At 42.1% G+C, this 17,395-nt stretch overlaps 1 protein-coding gene across 1 annotated transcript in view; it reads left to right on the forward strand.

Moving 5' to 3' along the window:
• The window catches only part of MTTP (microsomal triglyceride transfer protein), a 40,862-nt gene extending 30,387 nt beyond the window's left edge, over nt 1–10,475 (forward strand). Inside the window, exons 12-18 of the mRNA XM_056855157.1 lie at nt 196–407; nt 2,299–2,396; nt 2,495–2,616; nt 3,163–3,390; nt 8,304–8,428; nt 9,183–9,353; nt 10,290–10,475. Of these exons, the coding sequence (XP_056711135.1) occupies nt 196–407; nt 2,299–2,396; nt 2,495–2,616; nt 3,163–3,390; nt 8,304–8,428; nt 9,183–9,353; nt 10,290–10,458 (1,125 nt within the window). The 3' untranslated portion in view covers nt 10,459–10,475. The remainder of the gene's footprint in view (nt 1–195; nt 408–2,298; nt 2,397–2,494; nt 2,617–3,162; nt 3,391–8,303; nt 8,429–9,182; nt 9,354–10,289) is intronic.
• The last annotated feature ends 6,920 nt before the right edge of the window (nt 10,476–17,395 follow it).

Genomic DNA, 17,395 nt, shown 5'->3' on the forward strand with positions numbered 1-17,395 from the left:
AGGTTGGCAACCCTATCAAGTATTCCTGGTCCCAGCACAATATAGTGGATTATTATGCTGCATCTGAGCCTAAGTGCAGCATGAGAAGTCAGTGGCCTGCTTGTTCTAATTCATTGGTCACAGTACTTTCCCTGCCTCCACTCTGCTGTCAGCTATGGGCACATCTTATCACTGACCAAGTTGTATCCAAACTAGGTGAAGAAAATAATGAACAGGATTTATCACCAGAATCGGAAAGTGCATGAGAAGAGTGTACGCACCACAGCGGCTGCCATCATCTTTAGCAGCAATCCTTCCTACATGGAAGTAAAAAATCTCCTCCTCTCCATTGGAGAACTGCCACCTGAAATGAATAAGTACATGCTTTCACTAGTCCAGGACATTCTACATTTTGAAATGCCTGCCAGGTATATCAAGTTTCATTGGATATTTATATATCTACGTGTGTGTATAGACAATGTTGAAGTGCTAAGGAAGTCAAATGTGGCCTCTTAAATAGTGGGGTTGGTTTGGACACACTCTCACCGTATTGAACGGTGTTCTCCGGTGTCTACATCAGGGGGGAAAACAGTTCTGTGTATTTATTACTATTTTATAAGGGCTGCAATTCAGAACTTTTTAGGAGAGCTTGTGGGTTCACTATACTATAATTGGTTGGGTTGAGGGAAGAAAGTAAAGGTCTTTTAAATGAATATTATTTATGAAATGTGCTGGCTGATTTTGAATATTATTTGATTTTTTAAAAGTTATTTTGTTTTTAAATTGTTTCATTTTGGCCAGGCATAGAGATGAAAGTTCCAGAGCTTTCCGGCACATTCTAGAATGCAAGGTGCACTAGGGTTGCCAACCTCTAGGTACTAGCTGGAGATCTCCCGCTATTACAACTGATCTCCAGCCGATAGAGATCAGTTCCCCTGGAGAAAATGGCTGCTTTGGCAATTGGACTCTATGGCATTGAAGTCCTTCCCCTCCCCAAACCCTGCCCTCCTGAGGCTCCACCCCAAAAACCTCCTGCCAGTGGCAAAGAGGGACCTGGCAACCCTAAGGTACACTCCCCTACCCCTTCCCACCAAAACTGGCATATGAGTGAGGGGAGGAACGCTCCTTCTTTATCCTTCCTTCGCTTCAGTAGAGAAAGGATTGTTCCATGTTCTTCACTTTCCTCAGTCAACAAGCTGCTTGCATTTGTCAGGTCTTCGTTCTCTGAATTTGGAGAGTGTATCTGAAAGTTTTCCTTACTCTTGGGATGACTTTGTTTTAAAAGTGCATTGAGTGCAGCACCAAGATGGCCAGACTGATGACCACAGTCTGTCTCATTTGTCTCAGAGTAACTCATAATGCGGGTGCCGTCATCTGAGCAGCCAGAGCCTGTATTTGCTCCATTAGAGATTTGATAGCTGAATTTGACATCAGAGGCCCTGCTTTGGATGCCCCCAGATTCTGAGATTAGGCAGGTGGCAACCTGGGAGAGGGCCTTCCCAGCCATGGCACAAAAACTCTGAGACTCTCTCCCCAGGGAGATTCATCTGTCCCCTTTTTGTTGCCATCATCTGCCAAGAGGTGAAGACTATTTGTTTCGTTTGGCGTTCCCTCAGTGATCCCACCTTACTGGTTAGGGGAGGGGCCGTGGCTCAGTGGTAGAGCATCTGTTTGTCATGCAGAAGGTCCCAGGTTCAATCACTGGGGACTAGGCAAGCAGGTGATGTGAAAGACCTCAACCTGAGACCCTGGAGAGCCACTGCCAGTCTGAGTAGACAATACTGACTTCGATGGACCAAGGGTCTGATTCAGTATAAGACAGCTTCATGTGTTCATGTGTACTGCCCAGTGTTTTAATGGTTGTTCTGATGTTTTTGTATGCATATTTTAGCTCTTGTTTTAATTGTCTTAATTATATTTTTGATAATATTATTTTTAATTATGTGATTTTATTGCATGTGTTTAATTTGTTAGCTGCCTTGGTGGCCCTTATGAGGGCAGAAAGGCACGTTACAAATTATGTAAAATAAATACAATAATAAGTACTTCGCAGCATTCCTCCAATAATTTCTTTCACTGATTCTTATGCAGTGATCAGAACTTCACTGAAGCTTTTTCTGTGGAGAGCTTTACAAACCTGTAGGCCTATGTAATATTGTGATTTTTATCTTATGGTTTCAGTGGGCTTTAGATAAAGCTTTTGAATCATCCAGGGGAAAGGGAGAGCTTCCCTTTCAATGCATGCTGGTGCTTGTTAATATTACTAATAGAAAACACTTTGCCGATTACTAAGGATAGCACCACTTTTCTGTGTTTCAGCAAAATGATCCGCAGAGCTCTGAAGGACATGTTCATTCATAACTATGACCGATTCTCAACGATGGGTTCTTCCTCAGCCTTCTCTGGGTATCTAATGCGTATGTGACTAACAAACAATACAGTAGCTTCATTGATGTTTCTTGACGCTCAGTGCTGCTGGAAGAATAATTACAATGTCTGCCTTTGCTTAATCAAGGTGGCGCAGACGTGGCATCCACATATAGTTTAGCCATTCTCTACTCTGGCTCTGGCATCTTGAGGAAAAGTAACATGAATGTCTTTCTTTTCAATGAAAACACTCAACTTCATGCCCTTCAGGTAAGTATTATTCATTGCATGTACTAGTAAAACAACATCTGGGGCTTAACTCAACAGCTCTGAATTGGATTTATTGTGGAGTACAGAGGACAGTTAAGCTACTGAATCCTCTTCCTCCGCACCCACCTGCCTCCTTTACTGTTCCTATTATGTTGGTCAGTTTTAGATTGCAAACCTGAAATCAGGCTTTCGTTTTATTTACCTACTGTACAGCTCCTAGTAATTTAGGTGATTTTCAGCATGCAAGGTAACATATGATGTTGATTTAAAAAAAAAACAATGCTGAAGAAAACAATGTAATATTTTGGTCAGATTATACTGTTTTGTCTCACAAAGTGAAATTTTCAAGTGAGATATGCTTTCCTTTGTACAGTCCTTAGTAGACTTATTTGTAAGCTAGTCCCAATTTATATGTTGAGGTTGACTCCCAGGAGCGCCCCCAAGATTGTAGCCTGTGTGTGTGCATCCGTTGTTCTTCAGTAAAAACACTTGCAAGCAGTTGGTTGGCTTCCATCATGCCTGCTGTGTCCTGCTGCCTTCTTTCAGGTGGTGATTGAGGCTCAGGGTCTGGAATCCCTTATAGCTGCAACTCCAGATGAAGGGGAAGAAGATCTGGAGTCCTTCGCCGGCATGTCAGCAATCCTGTTTGATGTTCAATTTAGGCCTGTTACCTTTTTCCGTGGATACGGAGATTTAATGTCTAAAATGTTCTCTGTCTCCTCTGACCCCATTCATGTGGTGAAAGGACTCATTCTTCTGATGGATCACTCACAGGTATGCTTGATATACTGAATGCTTCCATTATCTCCAAGCACAAGTTAATATTTCCACCCCTGCTTCACTCCTCCAAGGAGGCATGTTAGTATAGGAAGATCACAGGTAAGAACAACCAGAATAGCATTAGTCTATTTTGTATCCAGAACTGTGGGGGTGGGAAACCTGATCAGGCTTTTAAGTTCTGTAGAGCCTACATACCTGGTGTTTCCAGGACTGGTCTTCCTGACTGCCTGACATACACTAAGCTCCAAAAATACCTTTGGCAGAATTCTTGGCTACTTGCCCCAAGAACTGTGCCAACATGTAGATTCTGGTATCCTTAACTTTGGCCAACCAGGGAGTCATATGAATGATATGAGGTACCCACATAATGGTAAGCCCTCTCTTCCCCAAAGAAATGTGTATAATTTAATTCAGAAACGGCCATTTCCAGAATCACTGGTGAGACACAGGTAGTCTGAGATCTAGGTCAACATCCTGGGCAGATGGAAACTATCTAGGCTTTGTTAGTTTCTGTTATAACAGTTCCAAATGCTAACTGGATTCCAGAAGAAATGAAGAATTTAAAAGATCTTTTCTGAGGTGGTAGAAAGTGTTGTCATGTCACAGCTGACTTCTGGCAACCCCATTGGGTTTTCACAGCAAGAGACATTTGGAGGTGGTTTGCCATTGCCTGCCTCGGTGTGGGCTGAGAGAACTGTGACTGGCCCAAGGTCACCCAGCAAGCTTCATGTGGAAGAGTGGGGAATCGAACCCTGTTCTCCAGATTAGAGCCTGTCTCTCTTAACAACTACACCATGCTGACTTTCTAGGTAGAAGAAATGTCTCTGTAAATCATTCAATATTACAAAACTGGTAACAATCTTAAGCTGAATTAAAAGTCTACTATGGCCAACAGTGACTTTCCAGGGTCTCAAGCCACAATCTTCCCTAGTCCTGCAAATTGACATCCCAGCAGCTCAAAAATAAGAGCTGTAAATATTTGAAATAAACAGCTGGCACTGAATCTGGAAGTATTGAGGTGTGGTTTTTAAGGAAGAAGTCCCTCTTGTTCCTTGACATGGGGATTGGAACCCAGAGCCACATGGCCATAGCAACAAGTGGCTTGCTGCAGAACCTCTGAGTCTACAAGAAAATGTACAAAAAAGTACTCACTGTTTATAATATCAAAAAGTGTGTTTTTTATTATACCTGCTAGTAAAGTAAAAAAAAAAAATACCCTGTTGCTGTTTCACAAGATGTCAGACAGTTAGCCAGCTGATGGTTAGCATCCCGTGGAGTTGATCCTTGTGCTGTTGATGCTATTCCCTCTTGTGATGTTACTAGCCTAGGCAGCACTGAATTTATGTTCAAATAAGCAACTAAGAACAAAAGCAATGTAAGGTAGGCTTGCATGCTGTTTCTGATCTGGAGAATGCCTGTTCCTGTGCAAAATGAAAATGGAACCTGCAGCCCATTGAGGTATACTCTCTCACTTGGTATGCCTCCTTCCAGTGAACCAACCCACCTCCAAGTGCTAGAAGCTTCTCTCCCCACCCCACCTGCACACACTGATAATCACAGCTTTCCCCCCCCTGGGAACTGAGGTTCCAAGAGAGTTTAGCCCAACTGCATCCCACAAGTTGATGAATATGTAGAGGTTCAAACTGTTTCCCAAGACCAAGTTCTGCAGGTTGTGCACCAGGCTACGATGGGGACCTACAGTCATTGGGCAAAGAGTGCCCTGGCTTTCTCCCAAGGAAACCCAAGAACTACATCTCTCTGCCAAATTTCCAGCAACTTCATGGAAAAATAGTTCCTAGTGTTGCTAATTAAACATGAAAGAAGGATGCATAGAAAATTGAATCGCTTTAATTTAATCTTGTTGTGTAGATGTAACCTACATATCCTAATAGGCTGAATTTCATTTCCCAATCGAGCTGGCAACACTACCCCCCCCCTCAACCCCGCTGGTGCCCAGGGAGGACCTGGCAGCCCTAACCCAATTCAAAGCGCTGGCATTGACCTTTAAAGCCCTACATGGCTTGGGGGCAGCTTGCCTGAAGGATTGTCTACTTCCGTATGAACTTACCCCACCACAACATTCATCTTCAGCAGCCCTGCTTCAGGTCTGCCCTGTCAGGTGGCAACCCAAGAAAGGCCCTTCTTGCTCGTCGTGACCATGAAACTTTGGAACTCCCTTCCCAAGGAGATTTGTCTGTCTCCCTCTATTGTTGTCATTTGCCACTGGATGAAGACTTTTTTTTTTTTTTTTGGCATTACCTCACAAACTCTTATTAGCCCTCCTCCCTCTTTGAGAGTTCTTAAGTGTTTCTGTGTTTATATTTTTACATGTTTATGCCTTTATATTATGTTTTAGTTAATTGCTTTAAATATTGTATATATTTATAGGAGCGTGTGTGTGTGTATTTTAAATGCTTTTTAATGTCTCAGATTTGTTGACGTGTTTACTGGTTGAAATGTTGTTCTGTTTGCTGCTTTTTGGGCCCTGGATTAATTAATTAATTTCTATTTATTTTATTTGTTCGCATTTATAGCCCGCCCTCATTCCTGGCAAGCCAGTCTTAAGTAGAAAGGCAGCACATAAATGTTTTAAATAAATAAATAATTGCTAAACAATAAGTGATAAAAATTGGATATTTTAAAAAGAAGACATGTAGTAAATCCCTCTGCTCAAAGGACTGCACACATTACGTGTAGTTCTGTCACAGTTTTATTTAACTGAATCTGCAGTGACTGACTTCTAAAGGGGGAAACTGGCTTGGTGCAAGAAGGGCTGTTTAACTTTCCCCTTGTGCTGCTTTCTTGCCCAAAATTGCCACCCCTGAGTTATCTGTAACCCTGCTGGAGAAAATATATCTCCCTCCCCCCACTGTAGATAAAAGGAATTTGGGGGGTAAGGTTGCCAACCTCCAGGTATTAGCTGGAGATCTCCCACTATTACAACTGATCTCCAGCTGATGGAGATCAGTTCACCTGGAGAAAATGGCCGCTTTGGCAATTGGACTCTATGGCATTGAAGCCCTTCCCCTCCCCAAACCCCACCCTCCTCAGGCTCTGCCCCAAAAACCTCCCGCCAGTGGCGAAGAGGGACCTGGCAACCCTAGTGGGGGTGACTTGAAGTAGAAAAACAACGCAAGGTGAAAGAGCCTCTCTCCCACTGTGCTGGTCCCCACCCCCAAATCTCAGTTCCTGACTGCCTTCTTTTTCTATTTCCTGAAGATTTTTAAATCACAGAGCTAAGCATAATAAATCATTCCACCCAAACATACCTTATTTTATGCTACTCAGAGTGGCTATATATAAAGTTAATCTGCTTTCCAAGCTGTGTGAACTTTAAAATCTTGGCTGTCTGTCAGCATTCAAATGAAGTGACTTGCTCTGACCCTGAGCTATTATCACTTCCAAAATTGACTCTGTGGGGTGGATTTCCAGTCCAGCTGTAAAAGATTCTGACAGCTGTCAACCCCAGCGTTGGCAGAAACTCCAGCAAATGCAACCGTCTCACGCTTGTCCATAAAGTTGTGTCTCCTTGTGAATTATGCGGGAAATCATTTGGCACTTCTCACAGTAGCTCTTTTGTGTTATTGTTGTTGGAGGCCTAATGCAGGAAAGAACGGCTCTTATTTTCAACAGCCATTTGGGCACTAAGGATCATCAATAAAGGGCCTTGTGCTTAGTCATATCAGGTTGAAAAGCAATTCCATTTTCTCAAGTAACATTTAAATGGGCGTTTGCATTTTCTGGGCCTGAAGCTAGATTGACTAGAAATACGGTTGCCAGTTGCAGGATTGGAAATACCTGGAGATTTTGGAGCCTGAGGAGGTCAGGGTTTGGGGAGGGGAGGGACTTCAATTCCCTAGGGTCCACTTTCCAAAACAGCCATTTTCTCCAGGTGAACTGATCTGTGTCATCTGGAGTTCAGTTGTAAAAGCAGGAGATCTCCAGCTACCCCCTGGAGGTTGGCAACCCTAACTAGAAAGCATGTTTGAATTGATACCCTTTCTCTCAAGGTTGCACTTTATCTGCAGTATTCCCAAATTATTAAAAGATGCTCTTAAGGCAACTCCCAATGTGAGAATCCTACACAGCACTGACTGCTTAGTTCATCTGAGGGATTTCCGCATGCACACAATCCTATGGTCACTGAATTTGACTAGTGGTAAAGGGTTGTCATGTTCAAAAGGAACTAGTGAAGGAAAGTTGCACATGCTGTAGCGATTCACCTTTCTTGCACAACTGCCCCGCCCTATTGCCTGTGTTGTGTGAGATTGTGAAATGTCCTTGGTGGGAGGGACAGGGTGTGTACGTGTGTCCAGAATTCTTCCTTGCCTCTTAAATGCAGCATCATGGGTACTGAACTGAGCAGTGCAAAGTAAGGTGATATTTAGAGCATATCTACAACCTTATTTGGGCTGACTGGAATGTTTTCCCAGTTTGCTTTTTGCCTCAACAATAGCAATTTTAGTGAGGGGGCTATGTGAAACCCACCCTAAAAAGAACCCTGCCCTTTTCATGGCTCTTTACTCCTGTTCATAGCTACAATTCCCTATCCCCTTATTGTTGCTTCCATGAGGGGGTTTGGCTCAGTGGTAGAGCATGTTCTTGGCATTCAGAAGGTCCCAGGTCCAATCGCTGGCATCTCCCATTGAAAGGAGGTAGTAGTGAATGACCCTGGAGAGCTGCTGCCAGTCTGAGTAGGGAATACTGACTAAATGGGACATACCTGTATTAAAATGATGGGGGAAACGCAGTGTAATAAATACTTAAATCTATTATTCACACTTAAACCTTTGTCACATGAAATATCTGAATGCTTTCCTTTTTAGCATGTTTCGGAATGAGATCTGAATGAACAGGAATGTTTTACGTTTAATAACATTGGACAATGTGCTCCTTTATGCTTTTAGACTATCCAGCTGCAATCTGGGCTGACGTGCAGCACCGAGTTCCAGGGTGGCTTGTCCATTGACATTTCAGGCTCACTGGAGTTTAGTCTTTGGTACAGAGAATCCAAAAGCACTATCAAATCCCGGTGAGACAATTCATTGTGTACACAACTAAGGGAATGCATCAAATGATTTTGTCAGTAATCGTACTTAGTTAAGACATGCCGCAACGCACTGGGAATAGAGAACATCCCTGCTTTTATTTCTTTAATGCTTATCCTACTTAATCCCCATAACTCTTTCACAGCAATAATGCAGTTGGAGCATTTAATAAATAAAAGATAAGATTAATTAATCCTTCCACAAGGGTAGCCATGTTTGTGTGTTGCAGCATAAACAAATAGGAGTCTTGTGACCTCTTAAGACTAACAAAAGTATATTCCAGCATTATTTGTTGTGGACTTCAGAGAGAGAGGGAGATTGGGTGGTATCAGATCATATCTTTGACCATCGCTGCCCTACACTCTTTGGGAAGTAAGGGTGTGCTTTCCTTTTCCTTCCATATGGCACACCATCTCTACTCTGATCATCCACACAAGGGACTAATGTGCAAATTGAGCATCTGTGTCTACATATCATGTGGTCCATTCCAAATTTTATTGGAAAATCAACCACATGATGTATGTATACATACTCCTGATCTGGAGGCTGTTGAGTGAATGTCTGGCAGTGAAGCAGGCTCACTGGGAAGGAGATGTAGAAACCTGCACCACTGCTCCCTACCTCATGTAGGGGAGTGATTGACAAAAATATCATCTCATCTGGCCATTCTCTGGCTCAGGAGGTCCACTGCCATTCTCTGTTTGACCTTCTTCCTTGTTCTCCAATTTCTTTCTCCAGGGGAAGCTACGTGGTTGTTGGCAACATAGTTGTGGACTCCTCCTTTGTGAAGGCTGGCATGGAGACCAGCTATGAAATGGAAGCAATGCTGTATGTCATCACCACAGTTCAATTTTCACAGTATCCATTTTTAGTTTGCATAAAGGTGGACAAAACTGGAATTCCGCTCAGGTAGGAAACAAAAGTAGAGACACCTGTTTGCCACATGATTTATTCTACCATGTAACTGGAAAGGCTTAGCTTTGCTCTGTCCTCCTGATTTCTCTGTTACATTGCATGGTATAGGATGACGAAGTTTAGGATTATGCTGGAATGAACCCCTTCTTCCCATCCAGGAAAGCTTTGTTTTGCAAATTATGTACTACTGATCGTATTCTTCATGGGATATGTTACGATATGTGGGGGGACTAAACATATTTTATATTCCTGATGACTCCAATGTATAGGCAAAAGATCCTGAAATGAGAGCAATTTTACCCCCTCTCAGCCAGTGCTTGAATAATTGGGGGGAGTAAAGTAGGGGGCCTTTAATGAAATCGAAGAAGAAGAAAAGTTGGTTTTTATACCCCGCTTTTCTCTACCTTTAAGGAGTCTCAAAACAGCTTACAATCACCTTCCCTTCCCCCTCCCCACAACAGACATCTTGTGAGGTTGGTGAGGCTGAGAGAGTTTGGAGAGAACTGTGACTAACCCAAGGTCACTCCGCAGGTTTCATATGGAGGAGTGGGGAAGCAAACCCAGTTCATGAGATTAGAGACCACCCCTCATGTGGAGGAGTGGGGAATCAAACCCAGTTCTCCAGATTAGAGTCCGCCTCTCTTAACCACTGCACCATGCTGGCTCTCCCCTGTCCTGCAACCATAAATGGAGGTGGGGTGGAACCACAGGGGCTAAGGGGGCTGTCACAAAAGAAAGGAAGGCCCCCCTCCTGCCCCCTTTGTAATGCCAACATGGACCTCAGCTGTACCCCAGATTATAGCCCCATTTATTTTGTCCTAAATCTCTGCAATTGGGAACTACATTAAGAAGAATTACATACAGCGAGAGACATTTTCTATTGCTTTTGGTCTAGTTGCTTAATAAGGTCTTTTCTTTCTTTTATGGTAGGCAATACATAACCAAGTATGAAAGCCTACCTTCAGGCAAATCGTATACCTCCCGGAAAGGAAACACAAGGCTACTGGAAGGTTCTCAATACCCCCTTCACCAAGAGAACTCCAACATGTGCAGAAAAGTTTTCGGTGACCAGTCTGATTCCTCAGAAAGCTGGTTTTGAAGCATGTGCTGCATCTTTAATTTTATCAAGCCTGTGGCTGAAGTAGTCTTTTTGTGTACTGCACTAACTTAGGGCCTGAATCTACCATTTCCAAGTCCTTGAGAACTTTACTATCAACTTCAAGAGGCCTAGAATCGAGCCTTGAGTGGGGGCACTCTGTTTACATATTTAAAAGGAATCTTTTGTTGTTGTAGCGCTAAGGAAAGAGTACATTGTGATGCAATTCCAAGCACTCACTGCCCTTATCCCTTTGGGGTTAAAAACAAAAACACATCTCTTAAAACGAGGCATATAGTATGGAATCCATGGTTCTGATAAGCAGGGTTTTTTTTAATTACACAGTAAAGTAATGATTATTTCTAAATACATTTTGGCTGCAGCCTTCAGTCACCTTATTCCAAAGGTCTTATTATACAGGTCTTATTATTGAGGGATCGTGGCATTAGTGGTATCCATTTTTAAAAGGGGATAATGAGGAAAACATACAGCAGTATTCTAAAGGTAGCCCAAAGAATCATGTGTGTAACCCCATAAGGAATATCTTTTGTTCTATCTGATTAAAATGAAGAATTGTGGCAGAGCACAACTGTATTCCTGTACAGCTCTCATGCATCTTAACAGAGTTTGTGTAGACGTTCCTGATGAAAGCTTATTTTTCACTTGTACACTATTGCAAAGTTTATTTTAATTAGAACTCAAAGAAAGCCTCAGACCTAAGACAATATATGGGGAATATATTTATTAGCACACATGGTGTGGAAACAAAAACATGCTGTTTTTACTGGTGCTATCTGAGGGTGTTTTTGGATATAGTTGGCCTATTATTGCTTTTGTTTGTTTCGGAGTTGCTGAATCAAAAAGCAGCTCTCTGCTTCTAATGATTTTTTTTGTCGTCATAAATTGTTTTTAAAAGATACATTGTGTCCAAAGGTTAGATATATTTGCCAAAAGATTTGAGAGATGTTAATGTGCATAGTGCAAAACACAAAATTTTGCTCCTCCTCAAGCAAACATTAGTGGACACCAATATAGTCCTCATTAGTTCTTTTAAGTTTCATCCTGAAATGATGTAAAACGTGGAATGTGCTCACATCAAAAAGCTGGGCCAGAAGATCTGGAAATCTTAAAGCAACAAGTAACCATCCCCTATTATCTTATGATTACCTTTTTAATAATATGATAGACCCATTATGGTTTGACACTGTATGATATTTGAGTATTCACAAAGCATCCCATTTATGCTAGACTGTTCTTTGCCATGAGAATGTTTTATTTTTTCATTCTGTTGCTAGGAAATCTGAAATGGAAAGTTTCTAATTCATTAATGAGTTATTGACTCCACCTCATGTATAGTAACAGGTATATATAGAATCACCTTTAAAGCTACCATATTGGGTCAATCCAGGGTTGATTTTTTTGATAGATACAAAGAATAAAGGCCAAGAATCAGGGGCAGCTGATTTATAGGAGAGAAAGGTGATTACTCAACATAGGTGATTAATTTAAGAATGATTAGAAGACACCTCTGACAGATTTTGCTTCCTTCCAATCCTGGACTGTATATGCAACATATCTGTGGTTTTCCTGCTGTGATTTTGCCCTCTCTGCAAGACTCTGGGATCCAAGCAGCAGATAGATGACCATTATTATGGCTACTCTGCCAAGGCCTACATGGTTTGAAATGATGGCAACAGAGCTTCCCTTTTGACATCATTTCTATGTACTTTATTGGAAGGATGAGAAGTTCAGACATGGTTTGGAGGGGTTGGGTGAGCACTACCACACTTCGTCAGAGTATATTCTATAACTGTTGTCCTGCTGTGTTATACTCTGTTTACAATTGCAGATCCACTCCTTCCCCACCCGTAAGAGTATTCTACTTTACTCTTGAGAGCCATTCCAGCAGTGTCAAAATTACCGGACAGCTTTAAAAGTCTAGATTCATAGAGTTGGAAGGGGGCATCTAGTCCAACCCCCTGCTCAATGCAGAATCAACCTGGAGCATATCTTCTCCTGTGCAGGAAGACTACAATGCTAGTAGAAAGCAGGCATATCTTTCTGTGTACATGACTCAAAATTATTCAGCAGAGTAATTTTAACTAACAGATGTATGCATGAATGACAAGGTGTAGAGTTACATCAACTGGACTTGCTTGTGATGGCAGGATTGTACCCAATACCATTCCTTAGGAAACCAAGACTTCCTTGCTGAAGGATATTGTAAGCACTGAAGGTCATTTGCAGCCTACACTAGTGAAACTCAAAATAATTTCTTCCAGGTCATTCCTCAAACACTCCACTCACCAAGTCCCTCAGAAGTAAGTGATTGGAGCCTTACAGTTTTTTTTCATTGCTACTGTGTAATAAATGACACATTTATGCTTCCCAAAGTATTGAATCCCTTATTTGACAAACCTTAGCTGACTGGTTTCCTTATATTCACCTCTAATAGGGTTGCCAACGTCCAGATGGTAGCTGGAGATCTCCTGGGATTACAACTGATCCCCAGGCAACAAAGATCAGTTTACCTGGAGAAAAGGTGTAATGCCCTAGACTCCACTTTGGAAGGTGGAGTCTAGGGCATTACACCCCATTAAAGTGCCTCCCCTCCCCAAACCTCGCCCTCCTCAGGCTCCACCTCCAAAATCTCCAGGTATTTCCCAACCGGGAGCTGGCAACCCTAACATCTAATATAATAATTAGCATATATATTGTCTACAAGACTCTAAAGCAAACAGCATTGGGGGGGGGGCTTATTTGAATACATTTTCAGTCCGCCGGGTGAACAATATGCACATACACAGCTCCACCTAGCTATTACTATGATGTCAAAGTTTAAGGGCCCAAAGCAATTTGAAGCTGAGAGGTCCATGATCAGATCTTCGTAGTGGTTTTTAGAGGGCAGTAGCAGCTGTGATTTGGATCAGGACCACAGTGCAAGAGGGGAGGTCTAACTCTTCTTCCACAACTTTGATCCTGATTGAAATTGACACACACTGATGATCGCTGTAGAAGGGGATAAAGACAGGCAAAGAGCGGGCTCCTGTCTTTTTCCTCTTCCCATGTGCGGGGGAGGGTAGTCTTGATTAGCTGAACTGCACGGAGGGTGGGAGAAGGGTTACGTGCCCTCTTCTCTCTGAAATGGCATCCTGCACAGCTGCTGCTGCTACTTAAAAACACTAGCGAGCCTCCAGCATCTCATCTGGCTTAATCCTTAAAAATCCAACTGATCCAGAACTTTTAGGTAAGGGGACCTTCTCATTCATTTCTATTTGTGCTTCAGTGCACTTCCTGCATGTGTGTAGAGCTGTCCTTACATTGAAATGGAGAAACTCCCTCGGCAAGAGTTGCTTGAGAGTATTGGAACCCCTTTGCCAGCCAGGAGCCGTTAGACTTAGGAACAAGCGTTCCTTATCTAGCACTTCTCTTTTCAGTGGGCTGATTATAATGTATTTATTGTTAACGTGTTGTCCAAAATGCATTTCCATTCAGAACCTAAAAATAAAATTCAACAAAACCATGTGAGAAGTTTGTCATGTTTCTGTTATGTATTTATGTATTATGAAAGATTATGCACCTTTGGGTGCTGGCACTAGACAGGCATATTTGAGAAGACAATGTTTAATCTCATCTGTTCATCTCATCTGTAATTCTGGTTGGGTCTGCCCTCCATATTGCCACTTGTAACCGGCAACTTTCTGGCTCAGACAAAACAGTGGCACGTTAGATGCCTCTGGGAAGCTCACGAGCGGAGTATGGAGGTGAAAGCCATCTTGTTTTTGTCTCCACTATCTATTAGTCAGAGGCAAACTGCCACTGAATATGGAAGTTCTTAATAGCTATTGATAGGTGTGGTCTTCCTTTCTTAAAGTTGCCTAAAAAGTGATCTAAGGAACAAATTGGATGTTATAGAAGGACACAGGCTCACACTGCTGACCTTGTCTCCCAAGTAACTTTGAGTAAAAGATGCATGACGTAGTTATTGCTTTTAGTTTTCTCTCCTCCGCTTCACTGGCTATCCCTTGCAAGGGGAGGACAGGGGAAATTTTGAGCACAATGGCCTCTTATGCTCTCTCATCTTTTAGTGTGGTATGGGGTAGATGTGGAGTCAAGATAAACAGTGATCATGTATCCCTGTATCATCTAATTTGAATCTTAGCAAGCAGCCATCTCCATATCTTGTGCTACATAATAGTTGTCTGAAGAAGTATTTCTTTAGTCTGGCAGGATGCCGATGATGCTTGGCCAGTGGGAGGACAGAGAGAGCAGGTAACATTATTACAGCAGAATAGAGCCGCTGTGCTCCTGTTCACATTAATACGGCTTGTGAAAAAGAAGAAGAATTGGTTTTTATATGACAACTTTCTCTACCACTTAAGGGAGAATCAAACTGGCTTACAATCACCTTCCCTTCCCCTCCCCACAACAGACACCCTGTGAGGTAGGTGGGGCTGAGAGAGGTCAGGGAGAACTGTTACTAATGCAAGGTCACCCAGCTAGTTTTATGTGGAGTGGGAAATCAAACCCGGTTCTCCAGATTAGAGTCCACCGCCCCAAACCAGTGCTCTTAACCACTACACCACGCTGGCTCTTGGTTATGCAGCTTTTTTTATTACCAGGCAATGGAGCAGGCAGCGGTAGGAGAAAATATCATTAGAATGAATGAAAATAAGCCCTTTGCCATCAAACAGCTGCCCCTCTCAGTCAATTTCTAGGCTCCATCAACGCTTAATGGTACTCCTTCCAATTAAATCAAATGTAGCTGTCAGCAAACTGAAGCCTCGGAAGCCATCTTCAGAAGTGATAAATGCCCTCTCGGATTCTCCATCGTCTCATAGCACTGAACTTGGTTCTGAAGATATCTGACCCCAACAGCTGGACATAATGGGGATGCCAGAAAGGGTTTGGCTCAACAGCTGGGAATCAGAAGGTAATGGTTTACTAATATGGAGATCTGTGTTGATATGGCAATCCTACAATGGACCAAAATATGATGACAACCATAAGCAGCCTAAATTTGTATTTCAAATAAAAACACAATCCCTGCATGTAGAAAAATGATGTTACAACAAAGGATTCTAGCCTAGCCTTTTCACTGATATCTTGGGAGTTTTGTTTCTACATGTAAGAAGATTCCCCTACTGCAGAGGGGGTCTCAGGCCTGTCCCTACATCAGGTATTACTCTGCCCTTTCCTCCTTCCACTCTGGTGCACAGCCAGAACAGTGAGTCAGACAGAAACCTGGAGAGGGATCTTCTGAGGGAGGGTAATTCCTGTTCTTATGCATTTTAGAAATAAATCTTTTTGGTTGCGTTTAGTTTACCTTCCATTTAATTCCGAAAAAGCTGGTTCAGCTACCAGTTTGGGAAAGAGTGTCATAGGTATTCTAATGTTGTGTTCATGTTATCCTATCCCTTAGGAAGTGCAAGGTTTCATGTGCCCTTTCTGTCATTCTTTCTGTGTTTACAATTCATACAGCCACCTCTGCATTGCTTTAACAACTGGCAGAGTGTATTACTAAATGCACAACAGAACAGCACAAATTTACAGGCAAGGAAGAGCCATCCTGGGCCCTATTTTTGAAGAAACACAGTGTACACATTCCATAAATATGCATTCGTGGAAGATGTTGGATACAAAGGAAGTTTGCCTTATAATCCAGACCATATGGGAATTTGCCAGCAGTATTCTCCAAATGAAATGAAGCTGCTGCAATAAAGAGAGTTACAGGAGAAGCACTTCAAAACCTATTTCTTCATAAAAGTCATATTGTACAGAGGCTTGATTGGACGCATAAGTTTATTACTGAGAAACAAGAACTATTTCAGTTTCATGCTTTCAAAGGGTCTGTGACAGCCTGCTAGTTAACCAAGAATGCCTTTGCTAAGCAACCCTGTGAAAGTCCATTGCTAACTTTAACCTTGCAAATTTTCCACATGCTGTTGGCTGCACTGCAAAAATACAATCCACACACACATACAGTCTGTCGTCGTCTCCCACTTCAACTCAAAATTTTCTCTCCTCATTAGTTTGTGAAATTAAGAAATTTACCATGCTAGGATCATTTCTGTGTGCGCTTCCTTCATTCTATCAGGCTAAAACAAACTCATTTACAATCCAGATTAGGATTTAATCTAAATCAGGGTAGTAACAATGATTTTAGTGGGATGAATTTCATGTTCAGGTGTAACAGGGCAAGTAATGACCTGCACCCCTGCTGCGGAAGTGCGATCCTTTTTATGATGTTGCCAATTGTGGTGACATTGGTCACCTGTGACTTTTAAAAAATTGAACCTGTATTTTAGCCAAGAACAACATCCATCTTAATTTGACATAAAATTACAAATAAAAATGAAACAACAAAAACAAATTTAAATAACAATAAATAAAACCACTAAAATAATCAACTAAACTAAAATGAGGCAACCCAAAAGATTTTTTTTAAAAAATGAGATCTGAAAGAAAGACAACATGCAAGGTTTTGCTTGTCAGAAAACAGCAGCCTCCAATCCTTCCTAACATTTCTGGACAAGCCTCCATAGCCTCTGTGGGCCAGGATGCTTTCCACCAAAGGTAAGATGAAACTACCAATGAGCAGAGGCCCCTTGCACAGTTCAGTGAATAGGTCCTTAGTAGCAGAATGGATCTCTTTTTCGATGCTCACCTATTTGCTATTAACGGAAGTCCTGCTGGAGCAAGTGTAAATAGGTGATCAGTGCAGAAATCACTTTTCGTTGCTGATTCCCTTGACCATGAGTGATGACAATTGTGCTAAACTGCTATGCTATTAATACAAAACGACACTGTTAGGAACCAGAAGTGTACAGTCAGATGGTTAACTCAATGTGTAGCATTTCATGAGACCACAATCATCCCGTTGTGAACATTAACTGATGGGTTCCCTTCTGTAGGAATAATTGGAGGACATTATGGATTA

The sequence above is a fragment of the Euleptes europaea genome, chromosome 9, assembly GCF_029931775.1.
Source record: "Euleptes europaea isolate rEulEur1 chromosome 9, rEulEur1.hap1, whole genome shotgun sequence".
In the NCBI taxonomy this organism is placed as follows: Eukaryota; Metazoa; Chordata; class Lepidosauria; order Squamata; family Sphaerodactylidae; genus Euleptes; species Euleptes europaea.